Genomic DNA, 20,899 nt, shown 5'->3' with positions numbered 1-20,899 from the left:
CCAAAAGCGCAGGACCAGGCATGACTTCCTGCTCCTTCCCACCAGGAGCCTGGAGGCTGGGGGGCGGGACGAGACCAGAGGGCTGTGGCCACTTGGTGTCCACTGCCTTTGACCAGCTCGTGGTCCCTTTCCCACCCCAGGGCACTCTTCTCAGGGTGGGGGTGACCAGAAATTTGCTCCCCCTTGTACCCATCAGTCTCCAGGGCCAAGATGACTCTACTAAGTAGAGCTCAATCCAGGCTCTGAGGAAGCTCTTGGCTCTAGGAAATAGAGACCATGCCTGGCTTTTTGCTTCCCTTCCCTGGGCTGTTGCTGCCCTGCTCCCAAGGCCCAGTGGGCCCTGGGGCTGATGCTCCAAATGGAATGTCCTGGTCTAGAGGGCTTTGAATGCTCTAATGACTTCAGGAGTCCTGGCTCTAACCTTAAGCATGTTACTCCACCCCCTGGGCCTCGAGTTTTCCAGCTATAAAATAGGGATAGTATCTAACTCCTGGGTTATTATGATTCAAGGATGATAACAGGAAAATATGTAACCCATCAACTCCGTACTGTCAGAGCAGAATGACTGGCCCCCGACAAGGGGGTGGGGGCGCAGTTACCTGACCCATCTGGTACTGCTCCATGCACTGTTGGCCTTGGACTCTTTTCCAGCCTGCCCTCTAGTTTCTCAATGCCTGCTTCTTCTCACAAAGTGCCCATGTCCTGCAGGTGGGTTGGGAGAGATAGGCAGCAGCTCCCTTTGGCCGGGCCTGGGCGCTGCTGGGGACGACACGGGCCCTGTCTGTACAACCTCAATACGGAAGGGCCCTTGCTAATTAGCCATCTCCCCAAATTGTACTCCTCTGTGTCCCTAGGTCTCGAAATTTGGGTGCCCCAGAATCACCAGGTGGGGCTTAGCAAAATGTAGATTGTCAATTCTCCGGGCCAGAGGCGACACCTGGCGTCGACTTTTTAACAAGCATCCGAGGAGTTCCTGCTGCCGGTGGTCATTGGACCATCCGTGGAGGACGGCTCTGACTGCTAACACCATACCCCACCTGGCCTTGGAAGCCACAGGTCCACGAACATGACAAAAGTACAACACCTGCCTGACTTTAACTCTGCATTTCCCAAATTTGACCATTTATTTATTTATTTTTAAAAGAAAGCTCTGTGCCCAACATGGGGCTTGAACTCACAACCCCAACATCAAGAGTCACATGCTTTACTGACTGAGGCAGCCTTGTGCCCCTGACCAGGAAAGTTGTTTTTTTTTTTTTTTTTTTTTTTTTTAATTTGAATAATTAACATCTCACAGAACTAGTGTTCTGAAGAACGGTTTGGAAAATGTTGATCTGGTTCTCTCTCCTTTTTAAAACTATTTGTTTTAGGGGCGCCTGGGTGGCTCAGTCAGTTAAGCGTCCGACTCTGGGTTTTGTCTCAGGTCACGATCTTACGGTTTGTAGGATGCAGCGCTGAGTTGGGCTCTGCGCCCACAACACACAGCCTGCTTGGGATCCTCTTTCCCTCTGCCCCTCCCGCCTTGCTCGCTTGCTCTCTTCCAAAAATAAACTTTAAGCACAGTAAAAATAATTGTTTCAAACAAATATCTTGTTTTTTAATGTTTGAGTGGACTGAAATCTAGGAAAATTAGGTGTGTTCAAGGTGCTCGACCGTTAATGCAGGACTCGAATTTGGGCCTGGGTCTGCCCTTTACTGTTCCCCACCAGTTTCCCTCACCACTTTCTGCTTCTGTCTCTTTGAGCCTGAGGTTCTCCTGGGTCACCTTGTGTCCTGAGCTCAGGAGGAACCCTCAGGGCAGCGGATCCAGGAATAAGAAATCTGAGTCGGGGATGGAAGGGATCAGGACTCGCTGTTTGGCTGGGATAAACAGCAGAGGCAGTCTGGCCCACACTTCTAAGATGTGTGTACAAGCGCAGTTTGTTTGGGGGTGGGGTGGGGAGTAAGGTCTCTTCCTGGCCCCACTGTAGCTTCTAAGATGGCAATCACCCAAAGAGATGGGGAGCAGCTGGCTAGGTAGGACTGGGGCTGCTCAGTGGCAAGAAATCGTGTCTTGCCTTTTCTCCTCAAGCTCAAAACAGGCACGTGTAGCCATTAACCGAAATGCTTAGCAGGGGCGTCCCTTACCAGGAGGAAAATGGATTTATTGCTTTATAAAAAGGAGTCTGATAAAACTTAAAAGAAAAAACCCAAAAGTAGAAACCTAAAAATCAACCCACCCTGCTGAGCACTCCCAGGAAGTCTCAGACACATTTCTGGAGGCAGTCAGGTGGGGGGCTGGAAAGCCAGGCCCGCCTGGCAAAGGAAGGGCGGCCTCTTCCCGTAAACAGCTCCAGGGCCCTGGAGGAGTCTGCCGGCAGGGGGCGCTGTGGCCCCACGGCCTCAGACCAGCTCCAGGCCCAGAGTGAGGCTGCCTCCAGGACCCCTGGGCCTGTGGCAGGCCTGGCTGGCTCCTGGGTGGCCCCGGGAAGATGAGGGCAGACACCCAGAGCCCACACCTTACCATCACCCCACCACACACATCCCTCACACGTATCACAGGGTCACACATCCCACTTACACATGTACACACACACACACACACACACACACATACACACACACTTAGGCCCCTCACCGTCCATCTCCCCGGCCAGGCCTGGACCTCCTCATCTGTCAGCAGCAGCCTGGCTTCCACCCCCATAAAAACAGCTGTGTGTGTAGGGGGTGCCCTGTTGGTGCTGTTTTAATTCCCCTCGGGTCACAGACTGGATGAAGGGTGGCAGTGGAAACTTGCTCCCTGCCCCGAGGGAGGAGGTGAGGGACTGTTAAGCAGCCTTGTCCTTGGCTCCTAGCCGTGCATGACTATCCAGCCCTCCGTCCCCTTCCCAGGCTTTAAGCCAGGGGGGCTTCTCCACAGGCCTCTAACAGGAGGACAGGTCACGGACAGGCCACAGGGGGCTGGAATTACAAAGGAGTTAGCACCAACAACAGGAAGCGGGTCCTTCCTTCCTCAGGCAGCCTCAGACTGGCCGGGGAGGAGGTTGAGGGGCCAGGCGAGGGCGCGCAGACAGTGCAAGCCTTTGTCCTTGGGCAGGTGTGGCCAGTGGGCATGCAGCTGAGGGGCAGGTGGCAGGCAGTAGGTGGCAGACCCCTCTGCTTTGGCAAGAGGCAGAATCCAGACACTTAAGGGAGAGAGAGCCTGCCTGCTGGAGGTCCTCCTTGCTCCTCCTGCAGGCACCATTGTGCCTCAAGGCTCCGGGGCCCCTCGACAGTGGCAGAGCAAAGCCCAGGCCAGCCCTTGCTTCCAGCAGTAGGAACATCGCACATCCGGGCCCTCTCCCGTCCGTCCTTCCGCTGCAGAGCTCCAAGGCAGGGCCAGGGCCCTGGGAGGGAGCGTGGACTCCAAAATGGTGAAGGAGAGGATCCTGAGGGTGCACGGAGGTCCTCTGGGATGGGGAGAAGGACACCGGTGAGTCACTGAAGCAAGGGCAGGAGGCCACAGTTCCGAGGCGGCGAGCGCTACACGAAAGCCTCTGGGTTGGAGGAGCCATTCAGCTTGAGGAAAAGCTTGTCATCCTCCCTCTTCTGCTGTAGTTGCCTCTCCAGCTGGCGCCGGTAGCAGACGAGGTAGAGGGGGAGGCAGAACCCCAGCATGCTCAGGGCAAGCAGCCCCACATTCACCTGGAGAAGCAGAAATGAGAGCTGCCATCACATGAGGCCAGGGGCCGGGCAGGAGCTGTGGTCTTTGCAGAGCCCGGCTCAAGAGCCTTCCCCACACTCAGGTTTGGACGAGGGGAGGTCACAGGAGGGGAAAGGAAAAGCCAAAACTGGACGAAGGGCCCAGGGCCCGTGGCTCCACATTCCAGTATCAGGATTCCCAGCTGAGAAGCCCTCGGGGCCTGGGCCCTCCACCTCTGACCTCCAGTTGTGAATATCCAGGGGTGGGGCCAGGAGTGGGGCACGTTCACAGTACCTGGATAAAAATGCCAACCCTCAGCAGGAGGGCTACCCCAAAATCAGGTCCAGAAAGGATACTCTTCTCCTACACAGCCACCGCTCACAGAGGGACCCTGAGCTCATCCTAACCGAAGTTCCAAACTGCCTCTCCTTGGGGCCCTGGAAGCTCCCGAGCAATGCCTCCCAGCTCTGAGTGGGCAGATGCCCATACCCCACTGCCCCACACCCTTCTTACCCATAGAGGGTCTCCTTGGAGGGGACCCATCATGGCCAGAAACAGGGGCTGCTGCAGGAGAGCGAAGAGTGCACTGACCAGCGACTGCAGTCCTGTGAGGCTGCCAAACTGGGTGGAAGGGTACCTGCCGGGAAGACAGGGGACCTGTCACCACAGGTGCCACTCTCAGGCTTTCCCAATGCTCCTCAGCCTCAACTTGGCCCCAGGTGTGCCTGCCTCGGATTAGTTTCTGCCAAGCAGTCCTGTGACTGTGAATTTCTCTTTCAGACCGGCATGAGACCCCCGATTCTGGGGAGGACCCCACTCCACCCAGGCGTGCCCCAGGTCCATGGGTGTCTGGACGAGCTGAGTGGAAAGTGGTGCCAGCAGGACTCTGCAGCTTGGCAAACAGGCCCAGGGAGCAGGTTGGAGGCTGGCCCTGGCTCCGCTACGCCCTCATCCAGAGGAGCATTGTGTAATCACGGAAACTCGGCATCACACTCTTGGTGGACTCTCAGACTCTGCCAGGGCAGCAGCAACTTCCTCCTGGCATCGGGTGGAGTGGGGGACGACAGGCAGACCTGGAATGACCCCCGTGGGATGCTGATGGGAGGGGAGAGAAAATCTCAGCGAAATGTCAGGCTTTGTGGCCCCGGAGGTGAGAAGGGGCTCCCAGCGAGGAACAGGCTAGTCTTTGGTCAGAGACACACAGGAGATGGTGTTTGAGTTCCTTTTTTTTTTTTTTTTTTTAAGATTTTATTTTTAGGGGCGCCTGGGTGGGGCAGTCGGTTAAGCGTCCGACTTCAGCCAGGTCACGATCTCGCGGTCCGGGAGTTCGAGCCCCGCGTCAGGCTCTGGGCTGATGGCTCAGAGCCTGGAGCCTGTTTCCGATTCTGTGTCTCCCTCTCTCTCTGCCCCTCCCCCGTTCATGCTCTGTCTCTCTCTGTCCCAAAAATAAATAAACGTTGAAAAAAAAAATTAAAAAAAAAAAAAAAAGATTTTATTTTTAATTAATCTCTACACCCAATATGAGGCTCAAACTCAGAACCTCAAGACCAAAAGTCACATCCTCTACTGACTGAGCCAGCCAGGCGCCCCCATGGAGTTCCATTTTTGAGCCAAGCCCCAGCCCAAGGGGGAAAAACAACTGTGGTTCCTTCTGGATATGTGGCCTCTTGGAAAAGGAGGCAGGTTTCATTTTAGCCAAGGCCCAAAAAGGCCAGGGGCAGAACCAGGCCCTTTGAGACTCTGGGTGAGAACAGTCTGACACATTGTGGGCTCAGTTATCCATGTCATTGCCCCTGTGGAAGGCCCTCTAGTTCTGGGCAGCCACAGCCCTCCCCTGTCCTTCCCGTGAGCGACCAGGGGCAGTCCCGGGGCTCAGCTGAGCAGCCATCCCCGAGGCATAACAAGCTACACGGGAGCACTGACCCTGGCGGGGGAACTGACTTCGTGTTAGATGCCAAGGCTTGTGGGCACCCAACTGTCGGCCCGCTGACCCACCTCCCGCCAGGTGTGACCTTCCCTTGACACACCCAACAGAAGCCCCGGTACCCATCCCCTGGCACAAGAAGATGAGCCCAGATGGCAGGCTGGCCCCCTCCAGGACCTCGGTCCCCCTACGAACCTCCCTCAGGTCATTCCCTTACTGTCGGCCCCAGGCCACCCCCGGCAACCAGCACTTACACGGCGGCATACAGGCCCCCGACGGCAGAGTGGATGAATCCTCGCACAATCGTGTGCAGGATAAAGGAGAGGATCTGAGAGAGGGAGAGCAGAGTGTAAGCAGAGAAACGCGAGGGTCCCCACAGTCCTTGGGGTCCTGAGCAATGGCAGCACTGGCAACTGGTGTTGGCTCACACCAGCTCTCCACGGGCCAATGCCCGAGTTGTCAGGGATTTTGTGAGCCAGCTATGAGACAGTCACTACGAAAAATTAAATTCATAAAGACTTAGAATTAAACAAATTATATAAAAACAGAGGTAACGGATACTCAGAATTCACCATGTCTTAATTATTTTGCTATTATCTGTGCTCTGGGGGTTTCTACGTTTATAGTCTAGTACGGCGGGAGTACCGTATGATGGGGTGTCATTGTCAATCTCTTTCCAACTGCACATTTGGGGACGTCATATCGCTTGAAATCAGCCATGGTGAAAGCATTTACACCAAGGAAATTGGCAAACACCGAGTCAGGGCTCCTCCTGCCTCCACCCAGAGTCAGCAGTTATAGATGTACTGACACAGCACTAAATAGGAGGTCATTAATCATGATTTGATCTCCTGCCTTTGCTGACCTGAGGATAGTGCCCACAGGTCTCTGTGCCTGGTCATTCAGGTCCTAACGGCTGATAGCTTTCCTTCTCCCTACCCGAAAGTTCAGCTTCTTAAAAAGGCCACTGCTGGCCGGCTTGGCAAGCTCCAAGAAGCATTTGTAGATAATTCCTGAGGAGCAAGAGAGCTGTGTCCATTTTGCCACAGCCGCTGGGACCCTTTATTCGCCCTTTGCACACGGCCCTGCCATCCTGCTTAGCAGCCAGGACCTGTTCCCAGGAATGTGGGCGGCAGAGGGGGCAGGGGCTGCTCTCTGCAGTGTCGCAACAGGGCTGTGCCCAACTATGCTTGTTCACACATCCTTGTGCAGGTTCCCCCTTTCCACTTCAAGTGTCTTGTTGCCTTTTCATAACTTTTCTTTCAACAAGAACTAAATAAAACAAAAAGCAGAAGACTGTCCCTAGTGAGCATTGCCCCTTCATTAGACAAGGTGGTCAAGGCAAGGATCTATCGACCAGCCTTGTAAGAGGGGACAGCCACCAGGAAGCTGGGAGGGCACCAGGAATACAAAGACACTCTCACTGGGAACTGGAACAAGCCTCCAGTGGTTTACTCTGGTCTCACACAGAATGTCGGCACATGCACATGATAGTACCCATGGGTGGTGCACAGCTGGGTGTTCAATGTACTTCAACACATGGCCACTTGCAAAAAAAAAAAAAAAAGAGAGAGAGAGAGAGAGAGACTCTGGCTTTCCTTCTGGACCTGGCCCAAGATACTATCTGGACTTGAGCTAACCCATGTGGAAGCAATGCCATTATTCAGGTCCCTTCAAAGTTCATAAGCTTGGGGATTTAAAAAATCGTCATAACAAAAATAAACAAACTTGGAGATTGGCACTAGAACACTTTCATGGACGTAAGGGTAGAGCTGGGCAGGTGACAAAATCTACTTTGCTTGCAATGTCTGCCAAAAGTCAGCTTTCAAAAGCATCAGAAATCTTGTGAAAAGGAATTAAACTTTTGAACCCTGATGCCCAGTGATCATCACAGTCCTTCCCAACTCTCTACAACACAGATACCCCGTAGGCATTCTTGTACCAGAGTAGATGGTCCCATCAATGCCACAGATTAGCCAGACCTCTTTGGACCTCAGGTTTCAACTGTGTGAGCAAAAGCAAAACAAGGAGCCATACAACTACCCCACATAGTTCTGGGGGACGGTATGGTGGTGGTATTCACGGCATGCAAGATGCTCAAAAGGTCATGAAGAAGGATATGCCTTCATAGAGAAGAGTCTTCTGTGAAAGGCAATCCCAGTTTCATTTAGAGCTCACCCCCTGCATTAAGCACAGAACCTGGCAAGTAAGAAGCCCTTGGTAAATAACAGCAGGCTGGTTGGTTGTTGGTTGCAATAAATAAATGAAAAGTCACCATGGTCTTTGTTGATGGCTTCCATGACACATCACGTCCCTTCTAGTCTCACTGTCCCACATCCCGCCCGACCTCTCCTTCTCCCCGTACCCACCTGCAGAGGCAGGTTGGGAATGAGACAGGTCACCCCAAAGCCCACAAGCAGCACATTTGTGAAGGCGAAGGCCCGCATGGCGTTGGTGACTTTCTGGATCTGCCGGTCTCGCTTCTTCTTCTTCTCGCCCCTGTGGAGACAGAGCACACACCGGAGCTGGGAGCTCCCTGAAGGAGGATGGGCTCTCCCAGGAAGTCACAGCTTACAGACGATGCGAGACTCGGAGACCACCCGAGCACATCTGAGGGACTGTCAGGGCGAGACCACCCCTAGGGACGCCCCCATTGTGCCCTCTGGACTGAGTACTGGGTGTGAACCGCAGTGGAGAGGTTGGATGCAAGGTCATTAACACACTGCGCTGCCTCAGTGAAGACTGACGGGGAGGCAAGCAGCAGAGCACACCCAAGTCAGGATGTGGCGAAGCCCCGCTTCAACGCGGACTCGAACTTCACCCAGATCCCGCAGGGAGCTGATGATAAGCCAGATAGTAAGTCAAACAAGGGAGGGAGTGGATTTCCCCTTTGGGGGCAGGAAGGGGTGAAGGAGAAACAAATATGCAGTAGATGGAACCAGATGGCTTTAGGACCTGACCTAGATAACGGAGCATTCTCTGTAGCTATTTCCTTGTGAATTCACTATTAGGGATCCCAGTCCCACTGCCCACACAGATAACCCACGGACAACTGTAGGACATGCAACAATGAATGCCAAGTGCTGGAGACCCGGGGAGTCCCAGACCCACCACTTCCTCACTATGTGACCCCCCAGGCAAGCTACTCAAAGTCCTAACTTCAGTTCCCGCATTTGAAAAATGGGTTCAACACTAGTACGCGCCTCATCCAGGTGCTGGGAGGCTTAACTGAGATACTGTGCGTCAAGTGTTTGGCATGGGGCCCAGAGCAATAAACAGTGGCTTATTATATTAAGGTGGAGTCATGAAGACAGCATTTAACTCACCCTCTGATCTTGGAGCCCAACCTTTACAAACGCGGGGCTCCTGTACCTTGTTTCATGCTGACAATTATGAACAGATCTAGCAGTTCTGCGGTTATAGCAGCCTACTACTCCCACCGAGTGGAGTGAGCCTCGCAGGCAAGCAGGACTTTACCACGGTTTACCACTGTGCTATTCCTGAGTGGGTCCTCGGACACCCAGTGTCTGAACACAGACCTTCCTCCGGTTTCTCCCGTTCTTCCGTCAAGCCCAGTGCTTTTCCAAACTTTCGGGTACCAAAGGATCTCCATAACGAAGTGATACACTCAAATCTGTGCTGAGCTAAGTGAGAGAGTGTCGGAAAGCCCTTACGAATAGCTTTGGGCACGACCCCCTCTTGCCTCTCCCGCTGACTTCAAAACCTAGGCCACCCACCCGGTTCCTGCCTAGCAGCTGACTCTGGGGCCAGGAGCTAGGGGACAGGCCCTGTCTACGCACTGGTTGGCGTCTTTCTCCTCAGGTTCCTCAGAGGCATCTTCACACTCCTTCAGCCTCCAGTCCATGATGTAGCCAATGACAGGGGCTGTCAGCAGGCAAAGCAGCTGGAGCACACCGAAGATGGAGGTGTAGAGGCCAACTGGGGAGGAAAATGGGTTGCGTCGTGGGGGGCCCCTAGCAGAAGCCTGAGGCAGGTGCTGGGAGAGCCTGAGACCCCATAGGCCCTTCCGGGGTCTTCCACAGACCACCCCCCACCACCCCTCACCGTGGGCCTTGAGGGGAGCCCAGAGACTTTGAACTCCAAAATCAAAGGTGGAGCAAGGGGCAGGCACCCTGTTCTCTTCTCCAAATCATCTGCTTATTTCCAAGAAACAGCTAATGAAATCCAGTATGTCACAACGACATCCCCCAGAAGCTCCAGGAAGCGTCTATGACTCGGGAACCACAAAATTACCAATGCCTGGGACTGAGGCTTTGTGTACGACTAGTCATTAGTTTTCTGCCTCTAGAAATATACCAGGAAGGCACCACTCACAGGGGCTCTGACGTAAGGGCTCCAGTCTTCAAAGAGCCTTAAAATTATGATGAGATTTTTTTTCAGGCAAATAGAAGCTGAGGGTTGACTGCCCCTCCCCCACCCACAGTTCTGGCCAAGAGGGATGTTTCTTGGTCAGAGACTGGCTGGAGGGGATGTTGCAGTGTTCTTCGACAATCCCCCTGGCTTACCGGTAGCCATCACTGCATCAGGAAAGCAAAAGTAAAAAAGCAGAAACGAGAGAGGTTAGCAGCAGAGATCTCAATGGTTATTATAGGGAGATGGGGCGTGGTAGCAGGCCAGCTCTGGGCCCAGCACACACATGCCATTTCCCACCAAGACCAGACTCTTAGAGCATCCAGGGGACGCCCAGCTTGAGTCAGGCTTCTGGGAGTGCAGGCGGGTGAGGCCCAGCACGGGCATCTGTTGATGGTTTCCGGTCTGCTGTGGCCTCAGTCACGTCACAGGCAGGCTGGTGAATCAGGCCTGCGGTGCTTGCCGAGGACCAGGAGGGGGAAGTGGCGCGGGTGCCGAAGACCCGGCCAACCAGGGCCCCTCATGTACACTGCCCTGTCATACTCTGTCACACCTCCTACTGCTCTCCAAGGGAAGGAGAGGTCAAAGAATCCGTCCCGACCCCCAGCCAAACACTGACACCATGGGTCTCCCTCCGACAGCCAGAGCCGGTCCCTTCTATTCCACCAGCTCCCTGAGCCTGAAGCAGCCCCTCTGGGGACAGCCGGGACTGTGGGGGTCGGGAACAACAGCTCACAGGAGCAGAGTGGGGAAAACCGGTGCCCCGTCAGCTGCAGATTGGATTTCCTGGCCCAACTTCCTCTACTTCTTAAAGCTGACTTTTTGAATGTGGGAAACAGTTGGGAAAAAAAAATCCTCTTGAGCAGCAAAAGATTTCTTAGAGAACTGGAGTGAAAGTCCACGACTCAGCAGCAGGGAGATTTGTCTTCTAAGAGCCAGTGGGCCCTCACTTCACTTCTCGGGCCCTGAGTTTATCACAGAGGGTGTTTAGACACGATAGATCAGCTTTCCCCAAAGCGTGGTCCACAGATTTTAATGAGCGTTATACCATAACAATGTTCCTGTGGTGGAAGTCTGGGGAAAAATCATTGGACAAAACAAAGTTAAATAGGTTATGTTTTCCTATAGGGCTCTCTTAGGGCCTTTACTGTGTCAGCGTCCATTATGAAATTTTGCAAGGGCACATGGTAACTTCACCACAGGACATCCATTTTCACAGTGGAACCAGTGTTGTCCAGGTCCCTTTGTCATCTTTCCCTTTTGTTAAAGCTGTTTTTTTATTTATTTTTGAGACAGAGAGTGAGAGAGAGACAGAGGCAGAGTGTGAGCAGGGAAGGGGCAGAGACGGAGACAACAGAATCCAAAGCAGGCTCCAGGCTCTGAGCTGTCAGCACAGAGCCCGACACGGGGCTCGAACTCATGAACTGTGAGATCATGACCTGAGCCGAAGTCGGACGCTCAACCGACTGAGCCACCCAGGCACCCCTCTCTTTTTTTAAGTTTATTTATTTATTTTAAGAGAGAGAGAGGGAGAGCGCAAGAGTGCACATGTACCTGGGGCAGGGGAAGAGAGACAGGAAGGAGAGAGAGAATTCCAGGCAGGCTGCTCACGGACTCATCCCCTTTAAAAACTGTATTTCAGGGGCACCTGGGTGGCTCAGTCAGTTGAGCGTCCGACTCCTGTTTGTGGCTCAGCTCATAATCCCACGGTCGTGGGATGGAGCCCCTCAACGGGAGATGGGCGTGCAGCCTCCTTATGATTCTCTCTCTCCCTCTCCCTCTGCCCTTCCCCCACTTGTGCGGACGAGCTCTCAAAAAATTTAAAAAAATAAAAATAAAACACACCAAAAAACCTATATTTGATTCCTTGTAATCCCTAGTGTAACTACCCCTGGGGAAAACCAACTAAACCAACAAACAGTTGCACACCAGTGAGAATGCCAATAAAAAGGATTTACCGACTGTGTTTGTCCAGCTTAGGGATGACTAAAGCTGACTCAGCTCAGGCCCTGAGGAAGTACTGATTTTCTTTGTAGAATCAAAACCTCTAATCAGCTGAAGACCTTCTGTGCTGTTTTAGAAAAGTGGTGTGTGCGTTATCAGCTCTGTTTACCGAACTTGACAAGCCTCGACTGGATCACACGCACAAGGAAGCCGCCGCCCAGCCTTGCCTCCCAGTTCTGGGCGCAGACCCTGAGTACCCAGCAGTGTGGGCCACCCCTGCCCCTTCGCACAGAGCCTCTCCACGGCCGCGCCTGTGGTTTCCCAGGGCAGGGAGACCCTTGGCAACAGGGCTGACTGCCTGTCTTTCAACAAGTTCTCAGGTGGAGTACTCCGTTCCCCACAGTGTTTTCATTCACAAACAGGCTTGCCAATGGCCCCGAGGCAATGAAAAACATACGCCCCACACCCTGAACACATGTAATTAGTTTAGTCCCCCTCCCCCGCCTCTAAACCGGGAAATTCTAATGGCAACGGGAGAGAACAGTGGGGGCCGGCTGGGGTGAAATGGCTCTCATCAGCAGTGAATCCTTCGGAGCCTGCCATTTTCCGGACTAGTATCTTCCAGGCGGTGGGCTTAACCTCAGGCGGGTAGGAATGAGCACGGATCGCGGGGTGCCCTCTTGTGGGGAAGTGCATCGAGGTCGGGGGGCCACCTACCTACATCCTGATCACCGCTGACCAGGAACTTGAGGATATTGTTCATGGCGCCCATGTAGAAGATGAGCCGTAGCTGTGTGATGCACATGGTGACCAGGCTGAGCAGCAGGATGGGGCTGAACACGCTGTGCATGAAGGAGGGGGCCGCTGCGGGGAGAAGACCAGGGGTGCTCAGGAGAACCGACACCCCTACCCGCCCCGCCCCCGGCCCACAGCCTACCCACCGTCCAGGGGAAGCCTGATTTGCTGACCAGATCACCCTATGCTGGATGCAGGGATGGGCCTGGGGGAGGTTAAATGTGTGGGTGCTGGACTTGGGTCACCCAGGTGTGTGAAGTGAGTTGGAAGAATCCCTTCCCCATTCTGGGCCTCAGCGTGCTCATCTGTCGGCCCGGGTGCAGGGTGCCGCCTGCCCTCTGGGGATCAAGTGGGAATTAAGTGAGATGGCACCCACGAAGCCCTCAGTTGCTGCTGGCCCCGGTGAAGGGGTTTCCGGGATGGGTTGGCCGCCTCCTCCCCGCCGCCGAGGTGCGGGTTTGGGTGCAGACGGCCCCGCCGACGTCCTAGGCAGGCCCTGAAGGTGAGGTCATGAGGCGGGTACCTGCGGCGTCTGGCTGGCACTTCACCTCCAGGTCAATGGTGGACAGGCACAGCTTATGGCCCTCCTGCAGTGCCGCTTGCTCCTTGCTGCTCCTCATGGAGCTGCCCACGCTGAGGCGGCGCCCCACCGTGGTCACCTGCTTGTAGAACTGCTTCCCTGTGATCTTGTGGTCAAAGCCCAGCCAGCTGAACTTGATCTTCACCCTGGAGGCCACAGGAGAGTGTCCATCGGTGCTGCCCGGGACCCTGGCCAGGGCGGGGGTGGGGCAGACGGCACATCCACTTACGAGTAGTCCATGTCCTCCGGCCCTGGGAAAGGCTCCAGGGGCCAGTTCAAGAAGCAGTTGAGGAAAACCAACCCGGAGCAGCCGGCCCAGACCACGAGGATGATGATGAAGGAGGCACCAAAGTCGTAGATGACCTGACAGGCACAATGGGGTAGGCGCAGGGCCAGGGGGCAGAGTTAGCAGAGGGAAGCCACGGCAGGCGGCAGGCAGGGGGCATCTGTCAGCCCTGCTCTTCCTGCGCTGAGCTGCGTAAGGAGGCACGGCCCCGCCAGCCTGGGTGTCTGGTCGTCAGAGGCCCCGCATCCCAGCAATCCCAGCTTGCCCTGGCACGTCGTTAACCCCCTGTGCCTCCAACTTGGACCACGTGTCACCTCCCTGGAGAGGCCTTCCCTGACTGCTTCCGTCACTGTCACCTCACAAGTTCACAGTGAACAGCCCTGGCTGAGATTACTGACTTCTTGATTACTTTCCTAGTCCGTTACTAGGCCAGCTCCTTGAGAACGGGAACCTGCTAGCCTTGTTCACGGATGTGCCTTGAAGGGTGCATGTGGCAGGTGCCCCAGACACCCAACAAGCAGATGGATGTCTCACTTTGCTCCTCTCTGAAATGGGCATAACACCGTCCTGTAGCCTCAAGGAGCTGCAGGTGTGATCCCCAGAGTGCTCAATACAGGGCCTGGCAGGTGGGAAGCCTGCTGAGCAAGCATATTAGTCGTTGTTGTCACTGTTACCATTTATTTCCAGCACAAGAGTCGCCAGCATCCTGGCAGACAGCTGCCCAGCTCCCCAGGGAGGGGACCAGTGGTTAGACAGCAAGAAGAGGTGGACGAGGAACTTGTAGACTTCTCCACACTCCGGAAGGGTGAGAACGCCTAGGAGGCCACAGCATGGCTGGCTCCACACCCTCCAGGTACCTTGATTCCCCAGAGGCCAGCCCGCGTCTATGACTCCTCCTCCTAATCCATGGCCTCCCCGCCATGTATCGCAGGAAAGGGGTTTTGATTTGGTGCTGAGACCACAGGTGGGACAAGCCCCTTTCGAAGACTTGGCAGGGGCAACAGTATTTGGAGCGGGTGCCGGGGCTGACAGACTGTGAGGTGTTTGCTGCCTCCTGACCCTGCGTGACTTCCACGGGCTCAGAATCCTGCCTGGGAGGGAAACAGCTGAACCAACTTAGCCAAGAGCAGCGCTCTGGCTAATGAGGAGTAACAGCCCAACAACAACAGACCTGGGGGTGGGGTGACCTGGGACAAACTCACCCATCCCTCTTCTCTACCCCAGCCCAGAAATGCAAAGGCGGCCTGCAGTAACACCCTGTGTGATATGCTTGAACTTTCCGTCTCCCATGGCTCAGTGGTTTTCTTTTCTTACTCTTGTGGTGGCCAGGTGCATCCTCCCAGGTGTGGGTGGTGGGGAGGGGCGAACCCCAGAACCCACAATTACTTCCCTCTTCAGAGGAGGCTGAAAGAGCCTTGGGAGAGGGCTCTGCTCAGACATTAGGACAAGAGGGTGAGGCTGGTCACACCCTCACCTTGATTCCTGGGAAGGTGACTGCTGAGGAGGCATAGGATCCAATCATCAAGGCAATAAACGTGGACCGAAGGTCACCAAACATGTTGGGTAGCTGAAAGACAAGAAGCAAGGGAGACCTGCTGAGGGAATGGGCAGCGGACTGGTGGGGGAGGCGTGGGGCAAGGAATCAAGGTATCCTCAGGTTCCATTTCTTATCAGCTCTCCTTCCTGTGTCATTGAGGGGGTGGTGTGGGGAGTGGGTAATTACGGCTTTTCATCTGGGACTTAGTTTGATAAGGGGAGGGGAGATTAATGCAGAACTCGGAGACCGGGTCAGACTCTGAGCTGTTGGACTTCCTGGCTGGTGAGTGTCCCTCCTCTTTGCTCATGCCAGGAGCCTCTGCGTCTTTGCAGGGTTTCATTGAGATGCCAGCGAGCAAAGTCGGGAGCCTCAGGCATCCCTCAAAGGGAGCAAGCCTGTTAAAAATAAGAATCTATTTGGGGATGAGAGTGTCACTGTATACATAAAAATATCAGTGTCCCAGAAGGACCAGATGTCAGCAAAAGCTGCTTTTGGTTCTAAGACAGTAGGCTTCTGGAAGGTGCCAATCTGAATTCTACAGTTCCTCAGGGCTGACAGGGAAGCCAGCCTAGTCTGGGATTCCTGCTTCTGGTTTCTAAGTGCAAGGAGAGCCCTCCCTCTCCATCTCACATTTTACCCCAGTGATGGGCATCGGAGGAGACCGATGGCAAGAAAGACTCATTCTCTTGTCCCAGTGAGGTCGCTCACACACCTCCTATCAGCTCATTCTGGGCCTACCGCCACAACTTCAAAGCTAAGACCCACCCAGCCCGCGATTCTACACAAATCCAGGCACAGTAAATGTGACAACACAGTCACAGAGGCAAACAGACCCAGGGCAAAGTACATCCTCCCAAACAGCCAGTTTGTATCTCCTCTCCCTTGCCTCCAAAGAGACAGAACTGCCATGCTGTGAAGCTCTCCCGTCCCACATCCACAGTGTCCAGAGCGTCGAGATCACTCTCTGTGTAGCTATCCAACCTGCTTCACTGAATTCAGGCTGTTCATATGGACCTAATCTATGACCTCCTCTCCCATCTGTCCGGAATCACATTGGGGTTTTCTTAAACACGGAACACTGCTGCCTGGGAGCCAATCCATTGTTGCTGAGTGCAGGCAGTTTGAACTGGCCTTTCCTGCCCCTCATCATTTCTGCCTGTTTTGCCCACAATTAAAAATGAGGAAGGGACATCACCAAAATTAAAAGCTTTTGTGCTTCAAAGGGCACCAGCAAGGGGCTCCTGGGTGGCTCAGCTGGTTGAGCACGCGACTTCGGCTCAGGTCAGGATCTCACGGTTTGTGAGTTCGGGCCCTGCGTTGGGCTCTGTGCCGACAGCTCAGAGCCTGGAGCCTGCTTCGGATGCTGTGTCTCCCTCTCTCTCTGCCCGTCCCCTGCTTGCACTCTGTGTCTCTCTCTCAAAAATAAATAAACATTAAAAAATTTTTAAAAAAAGGCACCACGAAGAAAGGGAAAAGACAATGCACAAAAGAGAGAAAACGTCTGCAAATCATACATCTGATAAGGGACATGTGTCTATACACTATGTATATATAAAAGACTCCTAAAATTCAATAATAAAAAAATAACCTATTTTTTAAATGGGCAAAAGATCTGAACAGACATTTCTCCAAAGAAGATCTACAAATGGCCAATAAGCATATGAAAATCCACTCAGTATTATTAATCTTAGGGAAATGCAAGTTGAAACCACAATGAGATATCGCTTCATGCCCCCTAGGGTGGCTATAATAAAAAATCAAATAATAACAAATGTTGATGATATATATAGGAAATCAGAACCCTGATCCACTGCTAGTGGAAATATCAGATGGTACACAGCCACTTTGGATAAGTCTGGCAGTTCCTCAAACAGTTCAACACAGAGTTACCATATGACTTAGAAACTTCACTCCTAGGTATATACCAAAAGAAATGAAAACAAATGGACTCACGAAATTGTGGCAGCATTCAAAAAAAAAAAAAAAAAAAAAATGGGGAGGCACCTGAGTGGCTCAGTCAGTTAAGTGTCCGACTTCGGCTCAGGTCATGATCTTGCAGTCCGTGAGTTCAAGCCCTGTGTCGGGCTCTGTGCTGACACAGCTCAGAGCCTGGAGCCTGCTTTGGATTCTGTGTCCCCCTCCCCTCTCCCCCTCCCCCACTCGTGCTCTGTCTCACTCTGTCTTTCAAAAACAAATAAATGTTAAAAAAAAAATTGTGGCAGCATTCTTCACAATAACAAAGAAGGGCAAACAAGGCCAATGTCCATCAGTAGATGAATGGGTAAACAAAATGTGGTCTATTTATGCAATGGAATGTTATTGAGCCACAAGAAGAAATCAAGTACTGATACCTAGTACAACATGGATGAACCCTGAGAATATTATGATAGATGAAAAAAACAAGTTACAAAAGACCACATATCGTATGACTCCATTTATACGAAATGTCTAGAATGGGCAGATCATAGAGACAAAAAATAGATTAGTGGTTGCCCAGGGCTGGGGTAGAGGAAGCTGGGAGTGAATAGGGAGGAAATGCCAATGGGTACAGGGTTTCTATTTGGGGTGATATAATTGATTACAGTGATGGCTGCACAACTCTGAATGTACTAAAAACACTCAATTGTACACTTTAGATGAATTGTATGTATGTAAATTTGTCTCAACATCACTGTTAAAAAATACATGAGTAAGATACATAAGATGATTTGGGGTCCCAGGATTAAAAAGGAAAATGAATAAATCTATAGCGTATGGCCAATAAGCCATTCTATGGCATAGGGCCAGGGTGGCCATCTAGGCTCCCCTAAGAATTCCAAGCACACAAAGAGCTCTTCTTCCAGCCCTGACATAGAGTGGACCCTCTGTCCACTCAGGCTTCTCAGATAGGATCAAAGGGGGATAGAGAGCATATTGAAATTCCCCCCAGCAGGAAACAGAGGCAATGTGAACGCTCACGTGTGCCCGGGAACACCTAGGTGACTACTAAAGGTGCCTGATCTTACTCTTTGCACACCTGCTTCCCAGGTATGCTGCGGTTCAGAGGACATGCCTCTGTTCCTGAGCTCACATATTCGGGCTGCTCTGTGCTGGCTCACCCAGCAAGGCAACCTTGCAGCGGAGGCATTTCTGGGGTCATATCCGCCCCAGGGAGAATCCAAAGATTTGTTCTGCTTATGTGGAAGGAAGGAACTGTTCTAACCTGGGATGCCACTCCAGCCATGGGAAATAAAGGAAGAAAGGGATCAAAGAGGCCTTGGAACCGAACCAGAAGAGCGCATGGAGGCCAAGCGCCCGGTACAGGAAAGGCTACTTGGTACAAAGTCAAGCCAGAAAAACACTCTTGTTGCCTGTAGTCACCTTGAAGCACAAAAAGGTATCTCCCAACTTTTCAACAGGGCTGGGAATACTCTTAAAAAAGGAGACAGCTTGCTAGCTAGCCTTTTTCCTTCTTAAGCTCAAGTTTGCCTTAATCCTAACCTAGGCTAGAGGCCAACAGAACAATGGACTCGGGCTAGCATACAACCCTGGCCTGATCTTCTGGAGTCTTCTCCCCAGAAAAGATTCAGGGCAGGGAAGAACAGGAAGCTGAGAAAGAGGACTGACTTCCCATCTGCCCATGGATGAGGCCCTTGCCCTCATACCTAGACAAGGACAGTGGCTTTTTAGCTGCCCAACTTCTCCCTGCCTAGAACACTCTTAGCGACACCAAGAAAATTTGCCCCAACGTGTTATTTTGGTCAGTAGGGCGATTCCTAGGGGGAGTATAGCCTCAGGTCAAACCGTACTACACAGTGTTCTCACCGACACCTATATCCTTTATTTTAAATTAGGGTTATTTTTTTCTGATTACAAAAGTAATGTATGTTCATTGTAAAACATTTGGAACAAAGTATACATAAAGAAAGAATAAAATAAAAATCCCCCTGATATACCCATTAACTATTTTTTATATATTTCCCATTAACCTTTGTCTTATAAATATAACTGTAGCTTTTAAACAAAACTGGGATCATATGCTACATGTCGTTCTACAATTTTTCCCTTTTACTTGATAGGTTTTCTTACTTTTTAAATTTATTTAAGATTTTTAATTTTATTATTTTTTTTTAACTTTTAAGTAATCTCTACACCCAACATGGGGCTCGAACTCACAACTCTTGAGATCCAAAATTGCATGCTCCACTGACTGAGCCAGCCAGGCACCCCTATAAACGCTTTCTAACTTAGTATTCACCTTCAACATAATTTGTAATGACTGTCTGGTATTTCCTTATCTGGATGGTCTATAATTTATGCAACCACTTCTCTGATGTTGGAATTCAAGCCCTTTTTAATTAACATTCTTAAAGATAAGCCTATGTGCACATAGCTATTATTCCCTTAAGGTAAATTCCCAAAAGTAGAATCATTAGGCAAAAGGGAATACACATTCTTAAGTTTTTGTGATATCCTGTGCCAAACTGCCCTCCAGAAAGTTACACCAATTGGTAACTCCCACCAGGAGTACAGTAGAGTGTCTATTTCACTGTATCCACTCTGGCATTTCGTGTTATTTTTAATATTTGCCACTTTACCAACATCCTTGTTTTAAAATCCATTTCTTTGTGTATATATGGATGAAATGAATGAGTAATATTTGCTTCAAAATAGTCTGGATGGTGGGTAGAGACAGGAACAAAGCAAGGCTGGTTGTGAGCTGATAATTGTTGAAGTTCAAGATGGGCACATGAGATCATTATACTATTCTAATACCATGTATATATTTAAATTTTTCCATGACTAAAAAACGAAATTGAAAAATTTACATTTATTGATTACTAATGACTTTCAACATTTTCTATACTTTTTAAAATCAGCCATTTGTATTCCTCACTTGTCCTTTTCTCCTATGAGGATGTTAATCTTTTTATATTGATTTCGTATAGGCTCTTTATATATTAAAGACAGTTACGGTTTGCCCATAGAGTGCAGGTATATTTTCCTAGTTTGTCATTTAACTTCTTAGTTACTTTACCTTCTTCTTAGTTCATGGTGTTCTTTTGATCAACAGAGGTATTTAAATAGGTAGTCAAAGTGTGTGTCAGCTTTTAGGGCCTACGTAGCATTTCTGTCAGATGAAATCTCTCTGAAAAGAACATCAAGGGTGACCTTGACCAATGAACCCCAAAGTACAAACATCCTGACAATGTCAATGTGTGGTCACAAAAGAATAGCAAGCACAGGAGAAGAGAGGGTTTCCCTAAGGACGCTAATTATTCTTTAAATGTTAATACTAATTGTGTTTTTCCTTTAAGCCACTTCCTTCCCTTCCTCCTAAAGCTGTCATGCCTGCCAGGAGATTTTCCCCATTTGCCATGCCCAGAAGCAGCTTGATTAGACAATTTTTCTTATTATTAAGTAATAATATATAATAATATGGCATAATTATATTAGTATAATAGCATATAATAATAAGACAATAGCATTATCATAATAATAGCAACCATTTTTAATACCTTCTGTAGGTATTATCTTAAAAACCCTCAAAACAACCTTCCAAGGTAGGTTCCAAGGGTCACTTTTGACACTCCCTTATCGGGTATAAAACTCTAGGATTAGAAAAGTTGAGGGACACCCTCAAACCAGTAAGGGTCAAATTTGGGATTCAAAGCAGGTCAAGCTTCCGTGCATAGCCACTGGACTACTCTGCCTCTTGGAAATCTGAGTTTGGTCCCCAGGGCAATTACCATCACCTCTCAAGCTTCTATTTGTTCCTTATTAAGCACTCTGTCTGCTCTCCCCACTAGAGTTTTTTTTTA

General features: G+C 51.2%; 1 protein-coding gene across 7 annotated transcripts in view; it reads right to left on the bottom strand.

Moving 5' to 3' along the window:
- Positions 1–1,569: 1,569 nt before the first annotated feature.
- The window catches only part of SLC43A2 (solute carrier family 43 member 2), a 38,052-nt gene continuing 18,722 nt past the window's right edge, over positions 1,570–20,899 (bottom strand). For 3 of the 7 annotated variants that reach the window (XM_045490458.1, XM_045490460.1, XM_045490459.1), the window contains exons 6-15: positions 15,036–15,128; positions 13,505–13,638; positions 13,219–13,421; positions 12,618–12,764; positions 10,112–10,123; positions 9,386–9,524; positions 7,955–8,084; positions 5,840–5,913; positions 4,175–4,298; positions 1,570–3,663 (exon numbers count right to left, since the gene is read on the bottom strand). In XM_045490458.1, the coding sequence (XP_045346414.1) occupies positions 3,502–3,663; positions 4,175–4,298; positions 5,840–5,913; positions 7,955–8,084; positions 9,386–9,524; positions 10,112–10,123; positions 12,618–12,764; positions 13,219–13,421; positions 13,505–13,638; positions 15,036–15,128 (1,218 nt within the window). In that variant the 3' untranslated portion in view covers positions 1,570–3,501. The remainder of the gene's footprint in view (positions 3,664–4,174; positions 4,299–5,839; positions 5,914–7,954; positions 8,085–9,385; positions 9,525–10,111; positions 10,124–12,617; positions 12,765–13,218; positions 13,422–13,504; positions 13,639–15,035; positions 15,129–20,899) is intronic. The other 4 variants (XM_045490461.1, XM_045490463.1, XM_045490462.1 and 1 more) reach the window with 2 other exon arrangements.

The sequence above is a fragment of the Leopardus geoffroyi genome, chromosome E1, assembly GCF_018350155.1.
Source record: "Leopardus geoffroyi isolate Oge1 chromosome E1, O.geoffroyi_Oge1_pat1.0, whole genome shotgun sequence".
Lineage (NCBI taxonomy): Eukaryota > Metazoa > Chordata > Mammalia > Carnivora > Felidae > Leopardus > Leopardus geoffroyi.
This window is presented reverse-complemented; position numbering and strand designations above follow the sequence as displayed.